Source organism: Oncorhynchus mykiss, chromosome Y, assembly GCF_013265735.2.
Source record: "Oncorhynchus mykiss isolate Arlee chromosome Y, USDA_OmykA_1.1, whole genome shotgun sequence".
NCBI classification, from domain to species: domain Eukaryota; kingdom Metazoa; phylum Chordata; class Actinopteri; order Salmoniformes; family Salmonidae; genus Oncorhynchus; species Oncorhynchus mykiss.
In genome coordinates this window covers 45,845,117-45,870,116 of record NC_048593.1, presented here as the reverse complement: position 1 = coordinate 45,870,116, position 25,000 = coordinate 45,845,117, and the positions used below count along the sequence as shown (strand labels likewise).

General features: G+C 48.3%; 1 protein-coding gene across 1 annotated transcript in view; it reads left to right on the top strand.

The window, feature by feature from the left end:
• Positions 1-25,000, top strand: part of LOC110510923 (protocadherin Fat 3) — a 313,201-nt gene that overhangs the window by 247,952 nt on the left and 40,249 nt on the right. The window contains exons 58-60 of the mRNA XM_036967730.1: positions 23,254-23,444; positions 23,499-23,689; positions 23,818-23,952. Coding sequence (XP_036823625.1) covers positions 23,254-23,444; positions 23,499-23,689; positions 23,818-23,952 — 517 coding nt within the window. The remainder of the gene's footprint in view (positions 1-23,253; positions 23,445-23,498; positions 23,690-23,817; positions 23,953-25,000) is intronic.

Below are 25,000 nucleotides of genomic sequence, written 5' to 3'. Positions count from 1 at the left end.
TTTAGTACCAGGATTTAGTACCAGGGGTTAGGTTTAGTACCAGGGGTTAGGTTTTTTACCATAGATTAGTACCAGGGATTAGGTTTAGTAACATGGGGTTAGTACCAGAGATTAGTACCAGGGGTTTTGTTGAGTACCAGGGGTTGGGTTTAGTACCAGGATTTAATACCAGGGGTTAGGGTTAGTACCAGGGGTTAGGTTTAGTACCAGGGGTTAGGTTTAGTACCAGAGATTAGTACCAGGGATTAGGTTTAGTACCAGGGGTTAGGTTTAGTACCAGAGATTAGTACCATGGGTTAGGTTTAGTACCAGGGGTTAGTACCAGGTGTTAGGGTGAGTATCCAGGGGTTAGGGTTAGTACCAGGGGTTAGGTTTAGTACCAGGGGTTAGTACCAGGGGTTAGGGTTAGTACCAGGGGTTAGGTTTAGTACCAGGGGTTAGTACCAGGGGTTAGGTTTAGTACCAGGTGTTAGTACCAGGGGTTAGTGTTAATATCAGTGGTTGGAGTTAGTACCAGGGGTTAGGGTTAGTACCAGGGGTTAGTACCAGGGGTTAGGGTTAGTACCAGGGGTTAGTACCAGGGGTTAGGTTTAGTACCAGGGGTTAGTACCAGGGGTTAGTACCAGGGGTTAGTACCAGGGGTTAGGTTTAGTACCAGGTGTTTGGGTTAGTACCAGGGGTTAGGGTGAGTACCAGGGGTTAGGGTGAGTACCAGGGGTTAGGGTTAGTACCAGGGGTTAGGGTTAGTACCAGGGGTTAAGGTTAGTATCAGGGGTTAGTACCAGGGGTTAGGGTTAGTACCAGGGGTTAGTACCAGGGGTTAGGTTTAGTACCAGGGGTTAGTACCAGGGGTTAGTACCAGGGGTTAGTACCAGGGGTTAGGTTTAGTACCAGGTGTTTGGGTTAGTACCAGGGGTTAGGGTGAGTACCAGGGGTTAGGGTGAGTACCAGGGGTTAGGGTTAGTACCAGGGGTTAGGGTTAGTACCAGGGGTTAAGGTTAGTATCAGGGGTTAGTACCAGGGGTTAGGGTTAGTACCAGGGGTTAGTACCAGGGGTTAGGGTTAGTACCAGGGGTTAGGTTTAGCACCAGGGGTTAGGTTTAGTACCAGGGGTTAGGTTTAGTACCAGGGGTTAGTACCAGGGGTTAGGGTTAGTACCAGGGGTTAGGGTTAGTACCAGGGGTTAGGTTTAGTACCAGGGGTTAGGTTTAGTACCAGGGTTTAGTACCAGGGGTTAGTACCAGGGGTTAGGGTTAGTATCAGGGGTTAGGTTTAGTACCAGGGGTTAGGTTTAGTACCAGAGATTAGTACCAGGGATTAGGTTTAGTACCAGGGGTTAGGTTTAGTACCAGAGATTAGTACCATGGGTTAGGTTTAGTACCAGGGGTTAGTACCAGGTGTTAGGGTGAGTATCCAGGGGTTAGGGTTAGTACCAGGGGTTAGGTTTAGTACCAGGGGTTAGTACCAGGGGTTAGGGTTAGTACCAGGGGTTAGGTTTAGTACCAGGGGTTAGTACCAGGGGTTAGGTTTAGTACCAGGTGTTAGTACCAGGGGTTAGTGTTAATATCAGTGGTTGGAGTTAGTACCAGGGGTTAGGGTTAGTACCAGGGGTTAGTACCAGGGGTTAGGGTTAGTACCAGGGGTTAGTACCAGGGGTTAGGTTTAGTACCAGGGGTTAGTACCAGGGGTTAGTACCAGGGGTTAGTACCAGGGGTTAGGTTTAGTACCAGGTGTTTGGGTTAGTACCAGGGGTTAGGGTGAGTACCAGGGGTTAGGGTGAGTACCAGGGGTTAGGGTTAGTACCAGGGGTTAGGGTTAGTACCAGGGGTTAAGGTTAGTATCAGGGGTTAGTACCAGGGGTTAGGGTTAGTACTAGGGGTTAGTACCAGGGGTTAGGTTTAGTACCAGGGGTTAGTACCAGGGGTTAGTACCAGGGGTTAGTACCAGGGGTTAGGTTTAGTACCAGGTGTTTGGGTTAGTACCAGGGGTTAGGGTGAGTACCAGGGGTTAGGGTGAGTACCAGGGGTTAGGGTTAGTACCAGGGGTTAGGGTTAGTACCAGGGGTTAAGGTTAGTATCAGGGGTTAGTACCAGGGGTTAGGGTTAGTACCAGGGGTTAGTACCAGGGGTTAGGGTTAGTACCAGGGGTTAGGTTTAGCACCAGGGGTTAGGTTTAGTACCAGGGGTTAGGTTTAGTACCAGGGGTTAGTACCAGGGGTTAGGGTTAGTACCAGGGGTTAGGTTTAGTACCAGGGGTTAGGTTTAGTACCAGGGTTTAGTACCAGGGGTTAGTACCAGGGGTTAGGGTTAGTATCAGGGGTTAGGTTTAGTACCAGGGGTTAGGTTTAGTACCAGGGGTTAGTACCAGGGGTTAGGTTTAGTACCAGGGGTTAGTACCAGGGGTTAGGGTTAGTACCAGGGGTTCGGTTTAGTACCAGGGGTTAGTACCAGCGGTTAGGTTTAGTACCAGGGGTTAGTACCAGGGGTTCGGGTTAGTACCAGGGATTAGGTTTAGTACCAGGGGTTATGTTTAGTACCAGGGGTTAGTACCAGGGGTTAGGTTTAGTACCAGGGATTAGGTTTAGTACCAGGGGTTAGGATTAGTACCAGGGTTAGGTTTAGTACCAGGGGTTAGTTCCAGGGGTTAGGGTTAGTACCAGGGGTTAGGGTTGGTACCAGGGGTTAGTGCCAGGGATTAGTACCAGGGATTAGGTTTAGTACCAGGGGTTAGTACCAGGGGTTAGTACCAGGGATTAGTATCAGGGTTTAGGTTTAGTACCAGGGGTTAGGGTTAGTACCAGGGATTAGTACCAGGGTTTAGGTTCAGTACCAGGGTTAGGTTTAGTATCAGGGGTTAGGGTAGTACCAGGGATTAGGTTTAGTACCAGGGATTATGGTTAGTACCAGGGATTAGGTTTAGTACCAGAGGTTAGGTTTAGTACCAGGGTTTAGTACCAGGGGTTAGTACCAGGGGTTATTGTTAGTATCAGGGGTTAGGTTTAGTACCAGGGGTTAGGTTTAGTACCAGGGGTTAGTACCAGTGGTTAGGGTTAATACCAGGGGTTAGGTTTAGTACCAGGGGTTAGGTTTAGTACCAGGGGTTAGTACCAGGGGTTAGGGTTAGTACCAGGGGTTAGGTTTAGTACCAGGGGTTAGTACCAGCGGTTAGGTTTAGTACCAGGGGTTAGTACCAGGGGTTAGGGTTAGTACCAGGAATTAGGTTTAGTACCAGGGGTTATGTTTAGTACCAGAGATTAGTACCAGGGATTAGGTTTAGTACCAGGGGTTAGGTTTAGTACCAGAGATTAGTACCAGGGGTTAGGGTTAATACCAGGGGTTAGGTTTAGTACCAGTGGTCAGGTTTAGTACCAGGGGTTAGTACCAGGGGTTAGGGTTAGTACCAGGGGTTAGGTTTAGTACCAGGGGTTAGTACCAGGGGTTAGTGTTAATATCAGGGGTTGGAGTTAGTACCAGGGGTTAGGGTTAGTACCAGGGGTTAGGTTTAGTACCAGGGGTTAGTACCAAAGGTTAGGTTTAGTACCAGGGGTTAGTACCAGGGTTTAGTACCAGGGGTTAGTACCAGGGGTTAGGTTTAGTACCAGGTGTTTGGGTTAGTACCAGGGGTTAGGGTGAGTACCAGGGGTTAGGGTGAGTACCAGGGGTTAGGGATAGTACCAGGGGTTAGGGTTAGTACCAGGGATTAGTGCCAGGGTTTAGGTTTAGTACCAGGGGTTAGGGTTAGTACCAGGGATTAGGTTTAGTACCAGGGGTTATGTTTAGTACCAGAGATTAGTACCAGGGATTAGGTTTAGTACCAGGGTTAGTACCAGGGGTTAGGGTTAATACCAGGGGTTAGGTTTAGTACCAGGGGTCAGGTTTAGTACCAGGGGTTAGTACCAGGGGTTAGGGTTAGTACCAGGGGTTAGGTTTAGTACCAGGGGTTAGTACCAGGGGTTAGGTTTAGTACCAGGGGTTAGTACCAGGGGTTAGTGTTAATATCAGGGGTTGGAGTTAGTACCAGGGGTTAGGGTTAGTACCAGGGGTTAGGTTTAGTACCAGGGGTTAGTACCAAAGGTTAGGTTTAGTACCAGGGGTTAGTACCAGGGGTTAGTACCAGGGGTTAGTACCAGGGGTTAGGTTTAGTACCAGGTGTTTGGGTTAGTACCAGGGGTTAGGGTGAGTACCAGGGGTTAGGGTGAGTACCAGGGGTTAGGGATAGTACCAGGGGTTAGGGTTAGTACCAGGGATTAGTGTCAGGGTTTAGGTTTAGTACCAGGGGTTAGGGTTAGTACCAGGGGTTAGGGTTAGTACCAGGGGTTAGGGTTAGTACCAGGGGTTAGGTTTAGTACCAGGGGTTAGGTTTAGTACCAGGGGTTAGTACCAGGGGTTAGGGTTAATACCAGGGGTTAGGTTTAGTACCAGGGGTCAGGTTTAGTACCAGGGGTTAGTACCAGGGGTTAGGGTTAGTACCAGGGGTTAGGTTTAGTACCAGGGGTTAGTACCAGGGGTTAGTGTTAATATCAGGGGTTGGAGTTAGTACCAGGGGTTAGGGTTAGTACCAGGGGTTAGGTTTAGTACCAGGGGTTAGTACCAAAGGTTAGGTTTAGTACCAGGGGTTAGTACCAGTGTTTAGTACCAGGGGTTAGTACCAGGGGTTAGGTTTAGTACCAGGTGTTTGGGTTAGTACCAGGGGTTAGGGTGAGTACCAGGGGTTAGGGTGAGTACCAGGGGTTAGGGATAGTACCAGGGGTTAGGGTTAGTACCAGGGATTAGTGCCAGGGTTTAGGTTTAGTACAAGGGGTTAGGTTTAGTACCAGGGGTTAGGGTTAGTACCAGGGGTTAGGGTTAGTACCAGGGGTTAGGGTTAGTACCAGGGGGTAGGTTTAGTACCAGGGGTTAGGTTTAGTACCAGGGTTTAGTACCAGGGGTTAGTACCAGGGGTTAGGGTTAGTATCAGGGGTTAGGTTTAGTACCAGGGGTTAGGTTTAGTACCAGGGGTTAGTACCAGGGGTTAGGTTTAGTACCAGGGGTTAGTACCAGGGGTTAGGGTTAGTATCAGGGGTTAGGTTTAGTACCAGGGGTTAGTACCAGCGGTTAGGTTTAGTACCAGGGGTTAGTACCAGGGGTTAGGGTTAGTACCAGGGATTAGGTTTAGTACCAGGGGTTATGTTTAGTACCAGAGATTAGTACCAGGGATTAGGTTTAGTACCAGGGGTTAGGTTTAGTACCAGAGATTAGTACCAGGGGTTAGGGTTAATACCAGGGGTTAGGTTTAGTACCAGGGGTCAGGTTTAGTACCAGGGGTTAGTACCAGGGGTTAGGGTTAGTACCAGGGGTTAGGTTTAGTACCAGGGGTTAGTACCAGGGGTTAGGTTTAGTACCAGGGGTTAGTACCAGGGGTTAGTGTTAATATCAGGGGTTGGAGTTAGTACCAGGGGTTAGGGTTAGTACCAGGGGTTAGGTTTAGTACCAGGGGTTAGTACCAAAGGTTAGGTTTAGTACCAGGGGTTAGTACCAGGGTTTAGTACCAGGGGTTAGTACCAGGGGTTAGGTTTAGTACCAGGTGTTTGGGTTAGTACCAGGGGTTAGGGTGAGTACCAGGGGTTAGGGTGAGTACCAGGGGTTAGGGATAGTACCAGGGGTTAGGGTTAGTACCAGGGATTAGTGCCAGGGTTTAGGTTTAGTACAAGGGGTTAGGTTTAGTACCAGGGGTTAGGGTTAGTACCAGGGGTTAGGGTTAGTACCAGGGGTTAGGTTTAGTACCAGGGGTTAGGTTTAGTACCAGGGGTTAGTACCAGGGGTTAGGGTTAATACCAGGGGTTAGGTTTAGTACCAGGGGTCAGGTTTAGTACCAGGGGTTAGTACCAGGGGTTAGGGTTAGTACCAGGGGTTAGGTTTAGTACCAGGGGTTAGTACCAGGGGTTAGGGTTAATACCAGGGGTTAGGTTTAGTACCAGGGGTCAGGTTTAGTACCAGGGGTCAGGTTTAGTACCAGGGGTTAGTACCAGGGGTTAGGGTTAGTACCAGGGGTTAGGTTTAGTACCAGGGGTTAGTACCAGGGGTTAGGGTTAATACCAGGGGTTAGGTTTAGTACCAGGGGTCAGGTTTAGTACCAGGGGTTAGTACCAGGGGTTAGGGTTAGTACCAGGGGTTAGGTTTAGTACCAGGGGTTAGTACCAGGGGTTAGGTTTAGTACCAGGGGTTAGTACCAGGGGTTAGTGTTAATATCAGGGGTTGGAGTTAGTACCAGGGGTTAGGGTTAGTACCAGGGGTTAGGTTTAGTACCAGGGGTTAGTACCAAAGGTTAGGTTTAGTACCAGGGGTTAGTACCAGGGTTTAGTACCAGGGGTTAGTACCAGGGGTTAGGTTTAGTACCAGGTGTTTGGATTAGTACCAGGGGTTAGGGTGAGTACCAGGGGTTAGGGTGAGTACCAGGGGTTAGGGATAGTACCAGGGGTTAGGGTTAGTACCAGGGATTAGTGCCAGGGTTTAGGTTTAGTACAAGGGGTTAGGTTTAGTACCAGGGGTTAGGGTTAGTACCAGGGGTTAGGGTTAGTACCAGGGGTTAGGGTTAGTACCAGGGGTTAGGTTTAGTACCAGGGTTTAGTACCAGGGGTTAGTACCAGGGGTTAGGGTTAGTATCAGGGGTTAGGTTTAGTACCAGGGGTTAGGTTTAGAACCAGGGGTTAGTACCAGGGGTTAGGTTTAGTACCAGGGGTTAGTACCAGGGGTTAGGGTTAGTACCAGGGGTTAGGTTTAGTACCAGGGGTTAGTACCAGCGGTTAGGTTTAGTACCAGGGGTTAGTACCAGGGGTTAGGGTTAGTACCAGGGATTAGGTTTAGTACCAGGGGTTATGTTTAGTACCAGGGGTTAGTACCAGGGGTTAGGTTTAGTACCAGGGATTAGGTTTAGTACCAGGGGTTAGGATTAGTACCAGGGTTAGGTTTAGTACCAGGGGTTAGTTCCAGGGGTTAGGGTTAGTACCAGGGGTTAGGGTTGGTACCAGGGGTTAGTGCCAGGGATTAGTACCAGGGATTAGGTTTAGTACCAGGGGTTAGTACCAGGGGTTAGTACCAGGGATTAGTATCAGGGTTTAGGTTTAGTACCAGGGGTTAGGGTTAGTACCAGGGATTAGTAACAGGGTTTAGGTTCAGTACCAGGGTTAGGTTTAGTATCAGGGGTTAGGGTAGTACCAGGGATTAGGTTTAGTACCAGGGATTATGGTTAGTACCAGGGATTAGGTTTAGTACCAGAGGTTAGGTTTAGTACCAGGGGTTAGTACCAGGGGTTATTGTTAGTATCAGGGGTTAGGTTTAGTACCAGGGGTTAGGTTTAGTACCAGGGGTTAGTACCAGGGGTTAGGGTTAATACCAGGGGTTAGGTTTAGTACCAGGGGTTAGGTTTAGTACCAGGGGTTAGTACCAGGGGTTAGGGTTAGTACCAGGGGTTAGGTTTAGTACCAGGGGTTAGTACCAGCGGTTAGGTTTAGTACCATGGGTTAGTACCAGGGGTTAGGGTTAGTACCAGGGATTAGGTTTAGTACCAGGGGTTATGTTTAGTACCAGAGATTAGTACCAGGGATCAGGTTTAGTACCAGGGGTTAGGTTTAGTACCAGAGATTAGTACCATGGGTTAGGTTTAGTACCAGGGGTTAGTACCAGGTGTTAGGGTGAGTATCCAGGGGTTAGGGTTAGTACCAGGGGTCAGGTTTAGTACCAGGGGTTAGTACCAGGGGTTAGGGTTAGTACCAGGGGTTAGGTTTAGTACCAGGGGTTAGTACCAGGGGTTAGGTTTAGTACCAGGGGTTAGTACCAGGGGTTAGTGTTAATATCAGGGGTTGGAGTTAGTACCAGGGGTTAGGGTGAGTACCAGGGGTTAGGGTGAGTACCAGGGGTTAGGGATAGTACCAGGGGTTAGGGTTAGTACCAGGGATTAGTGCCAGGGTTTAGGTTTAGTACAAGGGGTTAGGTTTAGTACCAGGGGTTAGGGTTAGTACCAGGGGTTAGGGTTAGTACCAGGGGTTAGGTTTAGTACCAGGGGTTAGGTTTAGTACCAGGGGTTAGTACCAGGGGTTAGGGTTAATACCAGGGGTTAGGTTTAGTACCAGGGGTCAGGTTTAGTACCAGGGGTTAGTACCAGGGGTTAGGGTTAGTACCAGGGGTTAGGTTTAGTACCAGGGGTTAGTACCAGGGGTTAGGGTTAATACCAGGGGTTAGGTTTAGTACCAGGGGTCAGGTTTAGTACCAGGGGTCAGGTTTAGTACCAGGGGTTAGTACCAGGGGTTAGGGTTAGTACCAGGGGTTAGGTTTAGTACCAGGGGTTAGTACCAGGGGTTAGGGTTAATACCAGGTGTTAGGTTTAGTACCAGGGGTCAGGTTTAGTACCAGGGGTTAGTACCAGGGGTTAGGGTTAGTACCAGGGGTTAGGTTTAGTACCAGGGGTTAGTACCAGGGGTTAGGTTTAGTACCAGGGGTTAGTACCAGGGGTTAGTGTTAATATCAGGGGTTGGAGTTAGTACCAGGGGTTAGGGTTAGTACCAGGGGTTAGGTTTAGTACCAGGGGTTAGTACCAAAGGTTAGGTTTAGTACCAGGGGTTAGTACCAGGGTTTAGTACCAGGGGTTAGTACCAGGGGTTAGGTTTAGTACCAGGTGTTTGGATTAGTACCAGGGGTTAGGGTGAGTACCAGGGGTTAGGGTGAGTACCAGGGGTTAGGGATAGTACCAGGGGTTAGGGTTAGTACCAGGGATTAGTGCCAGGGTTTAGGTTTAGTACAAGGGGTTAGGTTTAGTACCAGGGGTTAGGGTTAGTACCAGGGGTTAGGGTTAGTACCAGGGGTTAGGGTTAGTACCAGGGGTTAGGTTTAGTACCAGGGTTTAGTACCAGGGGTTAGTACCAGGGGTTAGGGTTAGTATCAGGGGTTAGGTTTAGTACCAGGGGTTAGGTTTAGAACCAGGGGTTAGTACCAGGGGTTAGGTTTAGTACCAGGGGTTAGTACCAGGGGTTAGGGTTAGTACCAGGGGTTAGGTTTAGTACCAGGGGTTAGTACCAGCGGTTAGGTTTAGTACCAGGGGTTAGTACCAGGGGTTAGGGTTAGTACCAGGGATTAGGTTTAGTACCAGGGGTTATGTTTAGTACCAGGGGTTAGTACCAGGGGTTAGGTTTAGTACCAGGGATTAGGTTTAGTACCAGGGGTTAGGATTAGTACCAGGGTTAGGTTTAGTACCAGGGGTTAGTTCCAGGGGTTAGGGTTAGTACCAGGGGTTAGGGTTGGTACCAGGGGTTAGTGCCAGGGATTAGTACCAGGGATTAGGTTTAGTACCAGGGGTTAGTACCAGGGGTTAGTACCAGGGATTAGTATCAGGGTTTAGGTTTAGTACCAGGGGTTAGGGTTAGTACCAGGGATTAGTAACAGGGTTTAGGTTCAGTACCAGGGTTAGGTTTAGTATCAGGGGTTAGGGTAGTACCAGGGATTAGGTTTAGTACCAGGGATTATGGTTAGTACCAGGGATTAGGTTTAGTACCAGAGGTTAGGTTTAGTACCAGGGGTTAGTACCAGGGGTTATTGTTAGTATCAGGGGTTAGGTTTAGTACCAGGGGTTAGGTTTAGTACCAGGGGTTAGTACCAGGGGTTAGGGTTAATACCAGGGGTTAGGTTTAGTACCAGGGGTTAGGTTTAGTACCAGGGGTTAGTACCAGGGGTTAGGGTTAGTACCAGGGGTTAGGTTTAGTACCAGGGGTTAGTACCAGCGGTTAGGTTTAGTACCATGGGTTAGTACCAGGGGTTAGGGTTAGTACCAGGGATTAGGTTTAGTACCAGGGGTTATGTTTAGTACCAGAGATTAGTACCAGGGATCAGGTTTAGTACCAGGGGTTAGGTTTAGTACCAGAGATTAGTACCATGGGTTAGGTTTAGTACCAGGGGTTAGTACCAGGTGTTAGGGTGAGTATCCAGGGGTTAGGGTTAGTACCAGGGGTCAGGTTTAGTACCAGGGGTTAGTACCAGGGGTTAGGGTTAGTACCAGGGGTTAGGTTTAGTACCAGGGGTTAGTACCAGGGGTTAGGTTTAGTACCAGGGGTTAGTACCAGGGGTTAGTGTTAATATCAGGGGTTGGAGTTAGTACCAGGGGTTAGGGTTAGTACCAGGGGTTACGTTTAGTACCAGGGGTTAGTACCAAAGGTTAGGTTTAGTACCAGGGGTTAGTACCAGGGTTTAGTACCAGGGGTTAGTACCATGGGTTAGGTTTAGTACCAGGTGTTTGGGTTAGTACCAGGGGTTAGGGTGAGTACCAGTGGTTAGGGTGAGTACCAGGGGTTAGGGTTAGTACCAGGGGTTAGGGTTAGTACCAGGGATTAGTGCCAGGGTTTAGGTTTAGTACAAGGGGTTAGGTTTAGTACCAAGGGTCAGGTTTAGTACCAGGGGTTAGGTTTAGTACCAGGGGTTAGGGTTAGTACCAGGGGTTAGTACCAGGGGTTAGGTTTAGTACCAGGGGTTAGGTTTAGTACCAGGGGTTATGTTTAGTACCCGGGCTTAGGTTTAGTACCAGGGGTTGGGTTTAGTACCAGGATTTAGTACCAGGGGTTAGGTTTAGTACCAGAGGTTAGTACCAGGGGTTAGGGTGAGTACCAGGGGTTAAGGTTAGTACCAGGGGTTAGTACCAGGGGTTAGGGTTAGTACCAGGGGTTAGGTTTAGTACCAGGGGTTAGTACCAGGGGTTAGGTTTAGTACCAGGGGTTAGTACCAGGGGTTAGTGTTAATATCAGGGGTTGGAGTTAGTACCAGGGGTTAGGGTTAGTACCAGGGGTTAGGTTTAGTACCAGGGGTTAGTACCAAAGTTTAGGTTTAGTACCAGGGGTTAGTACCAGGGTTTAGTACCAGGGGTTAGTACCAGGGGTTAGGTTTAGTACCAGGTGTTTGGGTTAGTACCAGGGGTTAGGGTGAGTACCAGTGGTTAGGGTGAGTACCAGGGGTTAGGGTTAGTACCAGGGGTTAGGGTTAGTACCAGGGATTAGTGCCAGGGTTTAGGTTTAGTACAAGGGGTTAGGTTTAGTACCAGGGGTTAGGTTTATTACCAGGGGTTAGGTTTAGTACCAGGGGTTAGGGTTAGTACCAGGGGTTAGTACCAGGGGTTAGGTTCAGTACCAGGGGTTAGTACCAGGGGTTAGGGTTAGTACCAGGGGTTAGGTTTAGTACCAGGGGTTAGTACCAGCGGTTAGGTTTAGTACCATGGGTTAGTACCAGGGGTTAGGGTTAGTACCAGGGATTAGGTTTAGTACCAGGGGTTATGTTTAGTACCAGAGATTAGTACCAGGGATTAGGTTTAGTACCAGGGGTTAGGTTTAGTACCAGAGATTAGTACCATGGGTTAGGTTTAGTACCAGGGGTTAGTACCAGGTGTTAGGGTGAGTATCCAGGGGTTAGGGTTAGTACCAGGGGTCAGGTTTAGTACCAGGGGTTAGTACCAGGGGTTAGGGTTAGTACCAGGGGTTAGGTTTAGTACCAGGGGTTAGTACCAGGGGTTAGGTTTAGTACCAGGGGTTAGTACCAGGGGTTAGTGTTAATATCAGGGGTTGGAGTTAGTACCAGGGGTTAGGGTTAGTACCAGGGGTTAGGTTTAGTACCAGGGGTTAGTACCAAAGGTTAGGTTTAGTACCAGGGGTTAGTACCAGGGTTTAGTACCAGGGGTTAGTACCAGGGGTTAGGTTTAGTACCATGTGTTTGGGTTAGTACCAGGGGTTAGGGTGAGTACCAGTGGTTAGGGTGAGTACCAGGGGTTAGGGTTAGTACCAGGGGTTAGGGTTAGTACCAGGGATTAGTGCCAGGGTTTAGGTTTAGTACAAGGGGTTAGGTTTAGTACCAGGGGTTAGGTTTAGTACCAGGGGTTAGGTTTAGTACCAGGGGTTAGGGTTAGTACCAGGGGTTAGTACCAGGGGTTAGGTTTAGTACCAGGGGTTAGGTTTAGTACCAGGGGTTATGTTTAGTACCCGGGCTTAGGTTTAGTACCAGGGGTTAGGTTTAGTACCAGAGATTAGAACCAAGGGTTAGGGTTAGTACCAGAGATTAGTACCAGGGGTTATGTTGAGTACCAGGGGTTAGGTTTAGTACCAGGATTTAGTACCAGGGGTTAGGTTTAGTACCAGAGGTTAGTACCAGGGGTTAGGGTGAGTACCAGGGGTTAAGGTTAGTATCAGGGGTTAGTACCAGGGGTTAGGGTTAGTAGCAGGGGTTAGTACCAGGGGTTAGGGTTAGTACCAGGGGTTAGGCTTAGCACCAGGGGTTAGGTTTAGTACCAGGGGTTAGGTTTAGTACCAGGGGTTAGTACCAGGGGTTAGGGTTAGTACCAGGGGTTAGGGTTAGTACCAGGGGTTAGGTTTAGTACCAGGGTTTAGTACCAGGGGTTAGTACCAGGGGTTAGGGTTAGTATCAGGGGTTAGGTTTAGTACCAGGGGATAGGTTTAGTACCAGGGGTTAGTACCAGGGGTTAGGTTTAGTACCAGGGGTTAGTACCAGGGGTTAGGGTTAGTACCAGGGGTTAGGTTTAGTACCAGGGGTTAGTACCAGCAGTTAGGTTTAGTACCAGGGGTTAGTACCAGGGGTTAGGGTTAGTACCAGGGATTAGGTTTAGTACCAGGGGTTATGTTTAGTACCAGGGGTTAGTACCAGGGTTAGGTTTAGTACCAGGGATTAGGTTTAGTACCAGGGGTTAGGATTAGTACCAGGGTTAGGTTTAGTACCAGGGGTTAGTTCCAGGGGTTAGGGTTAGTACCAGGGGTTAGGGTTAGTACCAGGGGTTAGGGTTAGTACCAGGGATTAGGTTTAGTACCAGGGGTTATGTTTAGTACCAGAGATTAGTACCAGGGATTAGGTTTAGTACCAGGGGTTAGGTTTAGTACCAGAGATTAGTACCATGGGTTAGGTTTAGTACCAGGGGTTAGTACCAGGTGTTAGGGTGAGTATCCAGGGGTTAGGGTTAGTACCAGGGGTCAGGTTTAGTACCAGGGGTTAGTACCAGGGGTTAGGGTTAGTACCAGGGGTTAGGTTTAGTACCAGGGGTTAGTACCAGGGGTTAGGTTTAGTACCAGGGGTTAGTACCAGGGGTTAGTGTTAATATCAGGGGTTGGAGTTAGTACCAGGGGTTAGGGTTAGTACCAGGGGTTAGGTTTAGTACCAGGGGTTAGTACCAAAGGTTAGGTTTAGTACCAGGGGTTAGTACCAGGGTTTAGTACCAGGGGTTAGTACCAGGGGTTAGGTTTAGTACCATGTGTTTGGGTTAGTACCAGGGGTTAGGGTGAGTACCAGTGGTTAGGGTGAGTACCAGGGGTTAGGGTTAGTACCAGGGGTTAGGGTTAGTACCAGGGATTAGTGCCAGGGTTTAGGTTTAGTACAAGGGGTTAGGTTTAGTACCAGGGGTTAGGTTTAGTACCAGGGGTTAGGTTTAGTACCAGGGGTTAGGGTTAGTACCAGGGGTTAGTACCAGGGGTTAGGTTTAGTACCAGGGGTTAGGTTTAGTACCAGGGGTTATGTTTAGTACCCGGGCTTAGGTTTAGTACCAGGGGTTAGGTTTAGTACCAGAGATTAGAACCAAGGGTTAGGGTTAGTACCAGAGATTAGTACCAGGGGTTATGTTGAGTACCAGGGGTTAGGTTTAGTACCAGGATTTAGTACCAGGGGTTAGGTTTAGTACCAGAGGTTAGTACCAGGGGTTAGGGTGAGTACCAGGGGTTAAGGTTAGTATCAGGGGTTAGTACCAGGGGTTAGGGTTAGTAGCAGGGGTTAGTACCAGGGGTTAGGGTTAGTACCAGGGGTTAGGCTTAGCACCAGGGGTTAGGTTTAGTACCAGGGGTTAGGTTTAGTACCAGGGGTTAGTACCAGGGGTTAGGGTTAGTACCAGGGGTTAGGTTTAGTACCAGGGGTTAGTACCAGGGGTTAGGTTTAGTACCAGGGGTTAGTACCAGGGGTTAGGGTTAGTACCAGGGGTTAGGTTTAGTACCAGGGGTTAGTACCAGCAGTTAGGTTTAGTACCAGGGGTTAGTACCAGGGGTTAGGGTTAGTACCAGGGATTAGGTTTAGTACCAGGGGTTATGTTTAGTACCAGGGGTTAGTACCAGGGTTAGGTTTAGTACCAGGGATTAGGTTTAGTACCAGGGGTTAGGATTAGTACCAGGGTTAGGTTTAGTACCAGGGGTTAGTTCCAGGGGTTAGGGTTAGTACCAGGGGTTAGGGTTAGTACCAGGGGTTAGGGTTAGTACCAGGGATTAGGTTTAGTACCAGGGGTTATGTTTAGTACCAGAGATTAGTACCAGGGATTAGGTTTAGTACCAGGGGTTAGGTTTAGTACCAGAGATTAGTACCATGGGTTAGGTTTAGTACCAGGGGTTAGTACCAGGTGTTAGGGTGAGTATCCAGGGGTTAGGGTTAGTACCAGGGGTCAGGTTTAGTACCAGGGGTTAGTACCAGGGGTTAGGGTTAGTACCAGGGGTTAGGTTTAGTACCAGGGGTTAGTACCAGGGGTTAGGTTTAGTACCAGGGGTTAGTACCAGGGGTTAGTGTTAATATCAGGGGTTGGAGTTAGTACCAGGGGTTAGGGTTAGTACCAGGGGTTAGGTTTAGTACCAGGGGTTAGTACCAAAGGTTAGGTTTAGTACCAGGGGTTAGTACCAGGGTTTAGTACCAGGGGTTAGTACCAGGGGTTAGGTTTAGTACCATGTGTTTGGGTTAGTACCAGGGGTTAGGGTGAGTACCAGTGGTTAGGGTGAGTACCAGGGGTTAGGGTTAGTACCAGGGGTTAGGGTTAGTACCAGGGATTAGTGCCAGGGTTTAGGTTTAGTACAAGGGGTTAGGTTTAGTACCAGGGGTTAGGTTTAGTACCAGGGGTTAGGTTTAGTACCAGGGGTTAGGGTTAGTACCAGGGGTTAGTACCAGGGGTTAGGTTTAGTACCAGGGGTTAGGTTTAGTACCAGGGGTTATGTTTAGTACCCGGGCTTAGGTTTAGTACCAGGGGTTAGGTTTAGTACCAGAGATTAGAACCAAGGGTTAGGGTTAGTACCAGAGATTAGTACCAGGGGTTATGTTGAGTACCAGGGGTTAGGTTTAGTACCAGGATTTAGTACCAGGGGTTAGGTTTAGTACCAGAGGTTAGTACCAGGGGTTAGGGTGAGTACCAGGGGTTAAGGTTAGTATCAGGGGTTAGTACCAGGGGTTAGGGTTAGTAGCAGGGGTTAGTACCAGGGGTTAGGGTTAGTACCAGGGGTTAGGCTTAGCACCAGGGGTTAGGTTTAGTACCAGGGGTTAGGTTTAGTACCAGGGGTTAGTACCAGGGGTTAGGGTTAGTACCAGGGGTTAGGGTTAGTACCAGGGGTTAGGTTTAGTACCAGGGTTTAGTACCAGGGGTTAGTACCAGGGGTTAGGGTTAGTATCAGGGGTTAGGTTTAGTACCAGGGGATAGGTTTAGTACCAGGGGTTAGTACCAGGGGTTAGGTTTAGTACCAGGGGTTAGTACCAGGGGTTAGGGTTAGTACCAGGGGTTAGGTTTAGTACCAGGGGTTAGTACCAGCAGTTAGGTTTAGTACCAGGGGTTAGTACCAGGGGTTAGGGTTAGTACCAGGGATTAGGTTTAGTACCAGGGGTTATGTTTAGTACCAGGGGTTAGTACCAGGGTTAGGTTTAGTACCAGGGATTAGGTTTAGTACCAGGGGTTAGGATTAGTACCAGGGTTAGGTTTAGTACCAGGGGTTAGTTCCAGGGGTTAGGGTTAGTACCAGGGGTTAGGGTTGGTACCAGGGGTTAGTGCCAGGGATTAGTACCAGGGATTATGTTTAGTACCAGAGATTAGTACCAGGGATTAGGTTTAGTACCAGGGGTTAGGTTTAGTACCAGAGATTAGTACCATGGGTTAGGTTTAGTACCAGGGGTTAGTACCAGGTGTTAGGGTGAGTATCCAGGGGTTAGGGTTAGTACCAGGGGCCAGGTTTAGTACCAGGGGTTAGTACCAGGGGTTAGGTTTAGTACCAGGGGTTAGTACCAGGGGTTAGTGTTAATATCAGGGGTTGGAGTTAGTACCAGGGGTTAGGGTTAGTACCAGGGGTTAGGTTTAGTACCAGGGGTTAGTACCAAAGGTTAGGTTTAGTACCAGGGGTTAGTACCAGGGTTTAGTACCAGGGGTTAGTACCAGGGGTTAGGTTTAGTACCAGGTGTTTGGGTTAGTACCAGGGGTTAGGGTTAGTACCAGGGGTTAGGGTTAGTACCAGGGATTAGTGCCAGGGTTTAGGGTTAGTACCAGGGGTTAGGGTTAGTACCAGGGGTTAGGTTTAGTACCAGGGGTTAGGTTTAGTACCAGGGTTTAGTACCAGGGGTTAGTACCAGGGGTTAGGGTTAGTATCAGGGGTTAGGTTTAGTACCAGGGGATAGGTTTAGTACCAGGGGTTAGTACCAGGGGTTAGGTTTAGTACCAGGGGTTAGTACCAGGGGTTAGGGTTAGTACCAGGGGTTAGGTTTAGTACCAGGGGTTAGTACCAGCAGTTAGGTTTAGTACCAGGGGTTATTACCAGGGGTTAGGGTTAGTACCAGGAATTAGGTTTAGTACCAGGGGTTATGTTTAGTACCAGGGGTTAGTACCAGGGGTTAGGTTTAGTACCAGGGATTAGGTTTAGTACCAGGGGTTAGGATTAGTACCAGGGTTAGGTTTAGTACCAGGGGTTAGTTCCAGGGGTTAGTACCAGGGGTTATTGTTAGTAGCAGGGGTTAGGTTTAGTACCAGGGGTTAGGTTTAGTACCAGGGGTTAGTGCCAGGGGTTAGGGTTAATACCAGGGGTTATGTTTAGTACCAGGGGTTAGGTTTAGTACCAGGGGTTAGTACCAGGGGTTAGGGTTAGTACCAGGGGTTAGGTTTAGTACCAGGGGTTAGTACCAGTGGTTAGGTTTAGTACCAGGGGTTAGTACCAGGGGTTAGGGTTAGTACCAGGGATTAGGTTTAGTACCAGGGGTTATGTTTAGTACCAGGGGTTAGTACCAGGGGTTAGGTTTAGTACCAGGGATTAGGTTTAGTACCAGGGGTTAGGTTTAGTACCAGGGGTTAGTACCAGGGGTTAGGGTTAATACCAGGGGTTATGTTTAGTACCAGGGGTTAGGTTTAGTACCAGGGGTTAGTACCAGGGGTTAGGGTTAGTACCAGGGGTTAGGTTTAGTACCAGGGGTTAGTACCAGCGGTTAGGTTTAGTACCAGGGGTTAGTACCAGGGGTTAGGGTTAGTACCAGGGATTAGGTTTAGTACCAGGGGTTATGTTTAGTACCAGGGGTTAGTACCAGGGGTTAGGTTTAGTACCAGGGATTAGGTTTAGTACCAGGGGTTAGGTTTAGTACCAGGGTTAGGTTTAGTACCAGGGGTTAGTTCCAGGGGTTAGGGTTAGTACCAGGGGTTAGGGTTGGTACCAGGGGTTAATGCCAGGGATTAGTACCAGGGATTAGGTTTAGTACCAGGGGTTAGTACCAGGGGTTAGTACCAGGGCTTAGTATCAGGGTTTAGGTTTAGTACCAGGGGTTAGGGTTAGTACCAGGGATTAGTACCAGGGTTTAGGTTCAGTACCAGGGTTAGGTTTAGTATCAGGGGTTAGGGTAGTACCAGGGATTAGGTTTAGTACCATGGATTATGGTTAGTACCAGGGATTATTACCACGGTTTAGTACCAGGGGTTAGGGTTGGTACCAGGGATTAGTACCAGGGTTTAGGTTTAGTATCAGGGGTTAGGTTTAATATCAAGGGTTAGGTTTAGTACCAGGGGTTAGGTTTAGTATCAGGGGTTAGGTTTAGTACCAGGGATTTGGGTTAGTACCAGGGGTTAGTACCAGGGGTTAGGTTTAGTACCAGGAGTTATGTTTTGTACCAGGGATTAGGGTTAGTACCAGGGGTTAGGGTTAGTACCAGGGGTTAGGTTTAGTACCAGGGGTTAGTACCAGGGGTTAGTACCAAGGTTTAGGTTTAGTACCAGGGGTTAGTACCAGGGGTTAGTACCAGGGTTTAGGTTTAGTATCAGGGGTTATGGTTAATATCAGGGGTTAGGGTTAGTACCAGGGGTTAGGTTTAGTACCATGGGTTAGGGTTAATATCAGGGGTTAGAGTTAGTGCCAGGGGTTAGGTTTAGTACCAGGGGTTAGTCCCAGGGATTAGTATCAGGGGTTAGTACCAGGGATTAGTATCAGGGTTTAGGTTTAGTACCAGGGGTTAGGGTTAGTACCAGGGATTAGTACCAGGGTTTAGGTTCAGTACCAGGGTTAGGTTTAGTATCAGGGGTTAGGGTAGTACCAGGGATTAGGTTTAGTACCAGGGATTATGGTTAGTACCAGGGATTAGGTTTAGTACCAGAGGTTAGGTTTAGTACCAGGGGTTAGTACCAGCGGTTAGGTTTAGTACCAGGGGTTAGTACCAGGGGTTAGGGTTAGTACCAGGGATTAGGTTTAGTACCAGGGGTTATGTTTAGTACCAGAGATTAGTACCAGGGATTAGGTTTAGTACCAGGGGTTAGGTTTAGTACCAGAGATTAGTACCATGGGTTAGGTTTAGTACCAGGGGTTAGTAATATGTGTTAGGGTGAGTATCCAGGGGTTAGGGTTAGTACCAGGGGTTAGGTTTAGTACCAGGGGTTAGTACCAGGGGTTAGGGTTAGTACCAGGGGTTAGGTTTAGTACCAGGGGTTAGTACCAGGGGTTAGGTTTAGTACCAGGGGTTAGTACCAGGGTTTAGGGTTAGTACCAGGGGTTAGGTTTAGTACCAGGGGTTAGTACCAAAGGTTAGGTTTAGTACCAGGGGTTAGTACCAGGGTTTAGTACCAGGGGTTAGTACCAGGGGTTATGTTTAGTACCAGGTGTTTGGGTTAGTACCAGGGGTTAGGGTGAGTACCAGGGGTTAGGGTGAGTACCAGGGGTTAGGGTTAGTACCAGGGGTTAGTGACAGGGTTTAGGTTTAGTACAATGGGTTAGGTTTAGTACCAGGGATTAGGTTTAGTACCAGGGGTTAGGTTTAGTACCAGGGGTTAGGGTTAGTACCAGGGGTTAGTACCAGGGGTTAGGTTTAGTACCAGGGGTTAGGTTTAGTACCAGGGGTTATGTTTAGTACCCGGGCTTAGGTTTAGTACCAGGGATTAGGTTTAGTACCAGAGATTAGAACCAGGGGTTAGGGTTAGTACCAGAGATTAGTACCAGGGGTTATGTTGAGTACCAGGGGTTGGGTTTAGTACCAGGATTTAGTACCAGGGGTTAGGTTTAGTACCAGAGGTTAGTACCAGGGGTTAGGGTGAGTACCAGGGGTTAAGGTTAGTATCAGGGGTTAGTACCAGGGGTTAGGGTTAGTACCAGGGGTTAGTACCAGGGGTTAGGGTTAGTACCAGGGGTTAGGTTTATCACCAGGGGTTAGGTTTAGTACCAGGGGTTAGGTTTAGTACCAGGGGTTAGTACCAGGGGTTAGGGTTAGTACCAGGGGTTAGGGTTAGTACCAGGGGTTAGGTTTAGTACCAGGGGTTAGGTTTAGTACCAGGGTTTAGTACCAGGGGTTAGTACCAGGGGTTAGGGTTAGTATCAGGGGTTAGGTTTAGTACCAGTGGATAGGTTTAGTACCAGGGGTTAGTACCAGGGGTTAGGTTTAGTACCAGGGGTTAGTACCAGGGGTTAGGGTTAGTACCAGGGGTTAGGTTTAGTACCAGGGGTTAGTACCAGCGGTTAGGTTTAGTACCAGGGGTTAGTACCAGGGGTTAGGGTTAGTACCAGGGATTAGGTTTAGTACCAGGGGTTATGTTTAGTACCAGGGGTTAGTACCAGGGGTTAGGTTTAGTACCAGGGATTAGGTTTAGTACCAGGGGTTAGGATTAGTACCAGGGTTAGGTTTAGTACCAGGGGTTAGTACCAGGGGTTAGGGTTAGTACTAGGGGTTAGGGTTGGTACCAGGGGTTAATGCCAGGGATTAGTACCAGGGATTAGGTTTAGTACCAGGGGTTAGTACCAGGGGTTAGTACCAGGGCTTAGTATCAGGGTTTAGGTTTAGTACCAGCGGTTAGGGTTAGTACCAGGGATTAGTACCAGGGTTTAGGTTCAGTACCAGGGTTAGGTTTAGTATCAGGGGTTAGTGTAGTACCAGGGATTAGGTTTAGTACCAGGGATTATGGTTAGTACCAGGGATTAGTACCACGGTTTAGTACCAGGGGTTAGGGTTGGTACCAGGGATTAGTACCAGGGTTTAGGTTTAGTATCAGGGGTTAGGTTTACTATCAGGGGTTAGGTTTAGTACCAGGGGTTAGGTTTAGTACCAGGGGTTAGGTTTAGTACCAGGGATTTGGGTTAGTACCAGGGGTTAGTACCAGGGGTTAGGTTTAGTACCAGGAGTTATGTTTAGTACCAGGGATTAGGGTTAGTACCAGGGGTTAGGGTTAGTACCAGGGGTTAGGTTTAGTACCAGGGGTTAGTACCAGGGGTTAGTACCAAGGTTTAGGTTTAGTACCAGGGGTTAGTACCAGGGGTTAGTACCAGGGTTTAGGTTTAGTATCAGGGGTTAGGGTTAATATCAGGGGTTAGGGTTAGTACCAGGGGTTAGGGTTAATATCAGGGGTTAGGGTTAATATCAGGGGTTAGGGTTAGTACCTGGGGTTAGGGTTAATTCCAGGGGTTAGGGTTAATATCAGGGGTTAGGGTTAATATCAGGGGTTAGGGTTAATACCAGGGGTTAGGGTTAATACCAGGGGTTAGGGTTAATACCAGGGGTTAGGGTTAGTACCAGGGGTTAGGGTTAATATCAGGGGTTAGGGTTAATACTAGGGGTAAGGTTTAATATCAGGGGTTAGGGTTAGTACCAGGGGTTAGGGTTAGTACCAGGGGTTAGGGTTAGTACCAGGGGTTAGGTTTAGTACCAGGGGTTAGTACCAGGGGTTAGTACCAGGGTTTAGGTTTAGTACCAGGGGTTAGTACCAGGGGTTAGTACCAGGGCTTAGTATCAGGGTTTAGGTTTAGTACTAGGGGTTAGGGTTAGTACCAGGGATTAGTACCAGGGTTTAGGTTCAGTACCAGGGTTAGGTTTAGTATCAGGGGTTAGGGTAGTACCAGGGATTAGGTTTAGTACCAGGGATTATGGTTAGTACCAGGGATTAGTACCACGGTTTAGTACCAGGGGTTAGGGTTGGTACCAGGGATTAGTACCAGGGTTTAGGTTTAGTATCAGGGGTTAGGTTTAATATCAGGGGTTAGGTTTAGTACCAGGGGTTAGGTTTAGTACCAGGGGTTAGGTTTAGTACCAGAGATTTGGGTTAGTACCAGGGGTTAGTACCAGGGGTTAGGTTTAGTACCAGGAGTTATGTTTAGTACCAGGGGTTAGGGTTAGTACCAGGGGTTAGGGTTAGTACCAGGGGTTAGGTTTAGTACCAGGGGTTAGTACCAGGGGTTAGTACCAGGGTTTAGGTTTAGTACCAGGGGTTATGTTTAGTACCAGGGGTTAGTACCAGGGTTTAGGTTTAGTATCAGGGGTTAGGGTTAATATCAGGGGTTAGGGTTAGTACCAGGGGTTAGGTTTAGTACCAGGGGTTAGGGTTAATATCAGGGGTTAGGGTTAGTGCCAGGGGTTAGGTTTAGTACCAGGGGTTAGTACAAGGGATTAGTATCAGGGGTTAGGGTTAATATCAGGGGTTAGGGTTAGTACCAGGGGTTAGGTTTAGTACCAGAGGTTAGGGTTAATATCAGGGGTTAGGGTTAGTACCAGGGGTTAGGGTTTATTCCAGGGGTTAGGGTTAATATCAGGGGTTAGGGTTAATATCAGGGGTTAGGGTTAATACCAGGGGTTAGGGTTAATATCAGGGGTTAGGGTTAATACCAGGGGTTAGGGTTAATATCAGGGGTTAGGGTTAGTACCAGGGGTTAGGGTTAGTATCAGGGGTTATGGTTAATATAAGGGGTTAGGGTTAATATCAGGGGTTAGGGTTAATATCAGGGGTTAGGGTTAATATCAGGTGTTAGGGTTAATACCAGGGGTTAGTACCAGGGGTTAATATCAGGGGTTAGGGTTAATTTCAGGGTTTAGGGTTAGTACCAGGGGTTAGGGTTAATATCAGGGGTTAGGGTTAATATCAGGGGTTAGGGTTAATACCAGGGGTTAGGGTTAATATCAGGGGTTAGTGTTAGTACCAGGGGTTAGGGTTAGTATCAGGGGTTAGGGTTAATATCAGGGGTTAGGGTTAATACCAGGGGTTAGGGTTAATACCAGGGGTTAGGGTTAATACCAGGGGTTAGGGTTAATATTAGGGGTTCGGGTTAATACTAGGGGTTAGGGTTAGTACCAGGGGTTAGGGTTAGTATCAGGGGTTAGGGTTAATATCAGGGGTTAGGGTTAATACTAGGGGTTAGGGTTAGTACCAGGGGTTAGGGTTAGTATCAGGGGTTAGGGTTAATACCAGGGGTTAGGGTTAGTACCAGGGGTTAGGGTTAATATCAGGGGTTAGGGTTAATACTAGGGGTTAGGTTTAATACCAGGGGTTAGGGTTAGTACCAGGGGTTAGGGTTAGTTCCAGGGGTTAGGGTTAGTACCAGGGGTTAGGGTTAGTACCAGGGATTAGTACCAGGGGTTAGGGTTAATATCAGGGGTTAGGGTTAGTACCAGGGGTTAGGGTTAGTACCAGGGGTTAGTACCAGGGGTTAGGGTTAATATCAGGGGTTAGGGTTAGTACCAGGGGTTAGGGTTAGTACCAGGGGTTAGGGTTAGTATCAGGGGTTAGGGTTAGTACCAGGGGTTAGGGTTAATACCAGGGGTTAGGGTTAATATCAGGGGTTAGGGTTAATACCAGGGGTTAGGGTTAATACCAGGGGTTAGGGTTAGTACCAGGGGTTAGGGTTAGTATCAGGGGTTAGGGTTAGTACCAGGGGTTAGGGTTAGTACCAGGGGTTAGGGTTAGTATCAGGGGTTAGTGTTAGTACCAGGGGTTAGGGTTAGTACCAGGGGTTAGGGTTAATACCAGGGGTTAGGGTTAGTACCAGGGGTTAGGGTTAGTATCAGGGGTTAGGGTTAATACCAGGGGTTAGGGTTAATATAAGGGGTTAGGATTAGAATTGTTTCTCCAACCTCTCCTGGTTTGTGTACTGTATCTGTTTTCTGTCCTGGAAGGGAAGAGTAAAACTACTTAGAAAAGTATTACTAACGTTGTTGTTTCGTTAATGACATTGTATGTTTGACTAATAAAGTTTTTTTGACTAATAAAGTTTATGACTAATACAGTTTTTATCTTTTAAAAAAGAGGCTGCGTGACGTAGTCGGCTGGGGTTCGTCGTCGCTTGAGCAACAACAGGACCCTCTGCACATTCTCGGTGTGCAGCCGATGTCAGGGGGCATCGACCTACTCCTGGCCATGGAGAGACCAGAGGGGGAAGGAGAGGGTGGAGGCTACCTAACCTCACAGGAGCTGATCCTCAGGATGGGGGAGGCGGGGTGGAGAGGGGAAGGGAGAGGACAGGGAGGGGAGTCGGCTACAGGAGGCCAGAGAGGGCAGCTCCAGGGTGTCCTGGCTGGGGCGGAGGTACTGGCACCAGCCTGCTCGGGGGAGCTCGACTGCGGGGACAGAGTGTGTGAGCAGGCCCTGGTGGTGGAGGGTGGAGCGATGGTCACCTACAGCACCCCGACAGTCGGCTTCATCACCCCACGATACAGCCGCATGGAGACGTGCACCTGCCCAGGTCAGTACACACACAGCATATTTTCATAATTTGATCATTTCATCTCTCCCCCTGCTATATCTTTCTAACCCACACTTTGTCCTTTATCCTCCCTCTATTATGTCTCTCTTTACCCCCCCCCCTCCTAGGAGGTACCTGTCCCAACCCCGTAGAGGAGCAGTGTGAGGGACAATCCTGTCCAATAGACATGCAGTGTGTTCGTTCCAGCCCCACAGCGCCCTCTGTCTGCCAGTGTCTGCCTGACAGGATGGACCAGTGTGCAGGTGATAATATTGTTTATATGAAGGGATTGGAAGGAGGAAGCCCTCCCCTACCCTCCTGTAGGTTTTAACTCCAACCCTGTTCCTGGAAAGAGACCCTCCTGTAGGTTTTAACTCCAACCCTGTTCCTGGAGATCTACTCTCCTGTAGGTTTTAACTCCAACCCTGTTCCTGGAGATCTACTCTCCTGTAGGTTTTAACTCCAACCCTGTTCCTGGAGATCTACCCTCCTGTAGGTTTTAACTCCAACCCTGTTCCTGGAGAGAGACCCTCCTGTAGGTTTTAACTCCAACCCCGTTCCTGGAGAGAGACCCTCCTGTAGGTTTTAACTCCAACCCCGTTCCTGGAGAGAGACCCTCCTGTAGGTTTTAACTCCAGGTTTTAACTCCATCCATGTTCCTGGAGAGAGACCCTCCTGTAGGTTTTAACTCCAACCCCGTTCCTGGAGAGAGACCCTCCTGTAGGTTTTAACTCCAATCTCTATTGCACTCCACACAGCCCTTTCCCACCTGGACAAAAGGAACACCTACTTGGCCAGTTCCCAGGAGTATAAAGTGTTAACTATTGACTTTGTGATATTTGTGATGTGAGTTTCAACATTGAATCACGATGCATATGCTCTGGGCTCTATTTTTTTGGACTGGCGTTATGCCAGCGCAATTGTCAAACGCACACTCGTTTGCAATTTCAACCTGTCAAAGTCGGCGCTATGCTATTTTCTGACCCGTGTGCCCAGATTTGTAATTTAACTGTCATATATGAGCTTTCTTGTGCTGAGGTGGGAAGGGCGGAAATATCTGAGATGTGTCCTTGAAAACATGCGTCAATTTCAGGCAGCGGATATTTAGCTGTAATGTGGTTATGGATCCTGACAGTGGAAACATGATCCGTTATAGGTTACATTTTTAATTTTTAATTTTATTTAATCTTTATTTAATAACTATTCAGTTTAACAACAAATTATTATTTACAATGACAGCCTACCCCCCGGCCAAACCCGGAACGACGCTGAGCCAATTGTGCACCGTCTTATGGGACTCCTAGTGATGGC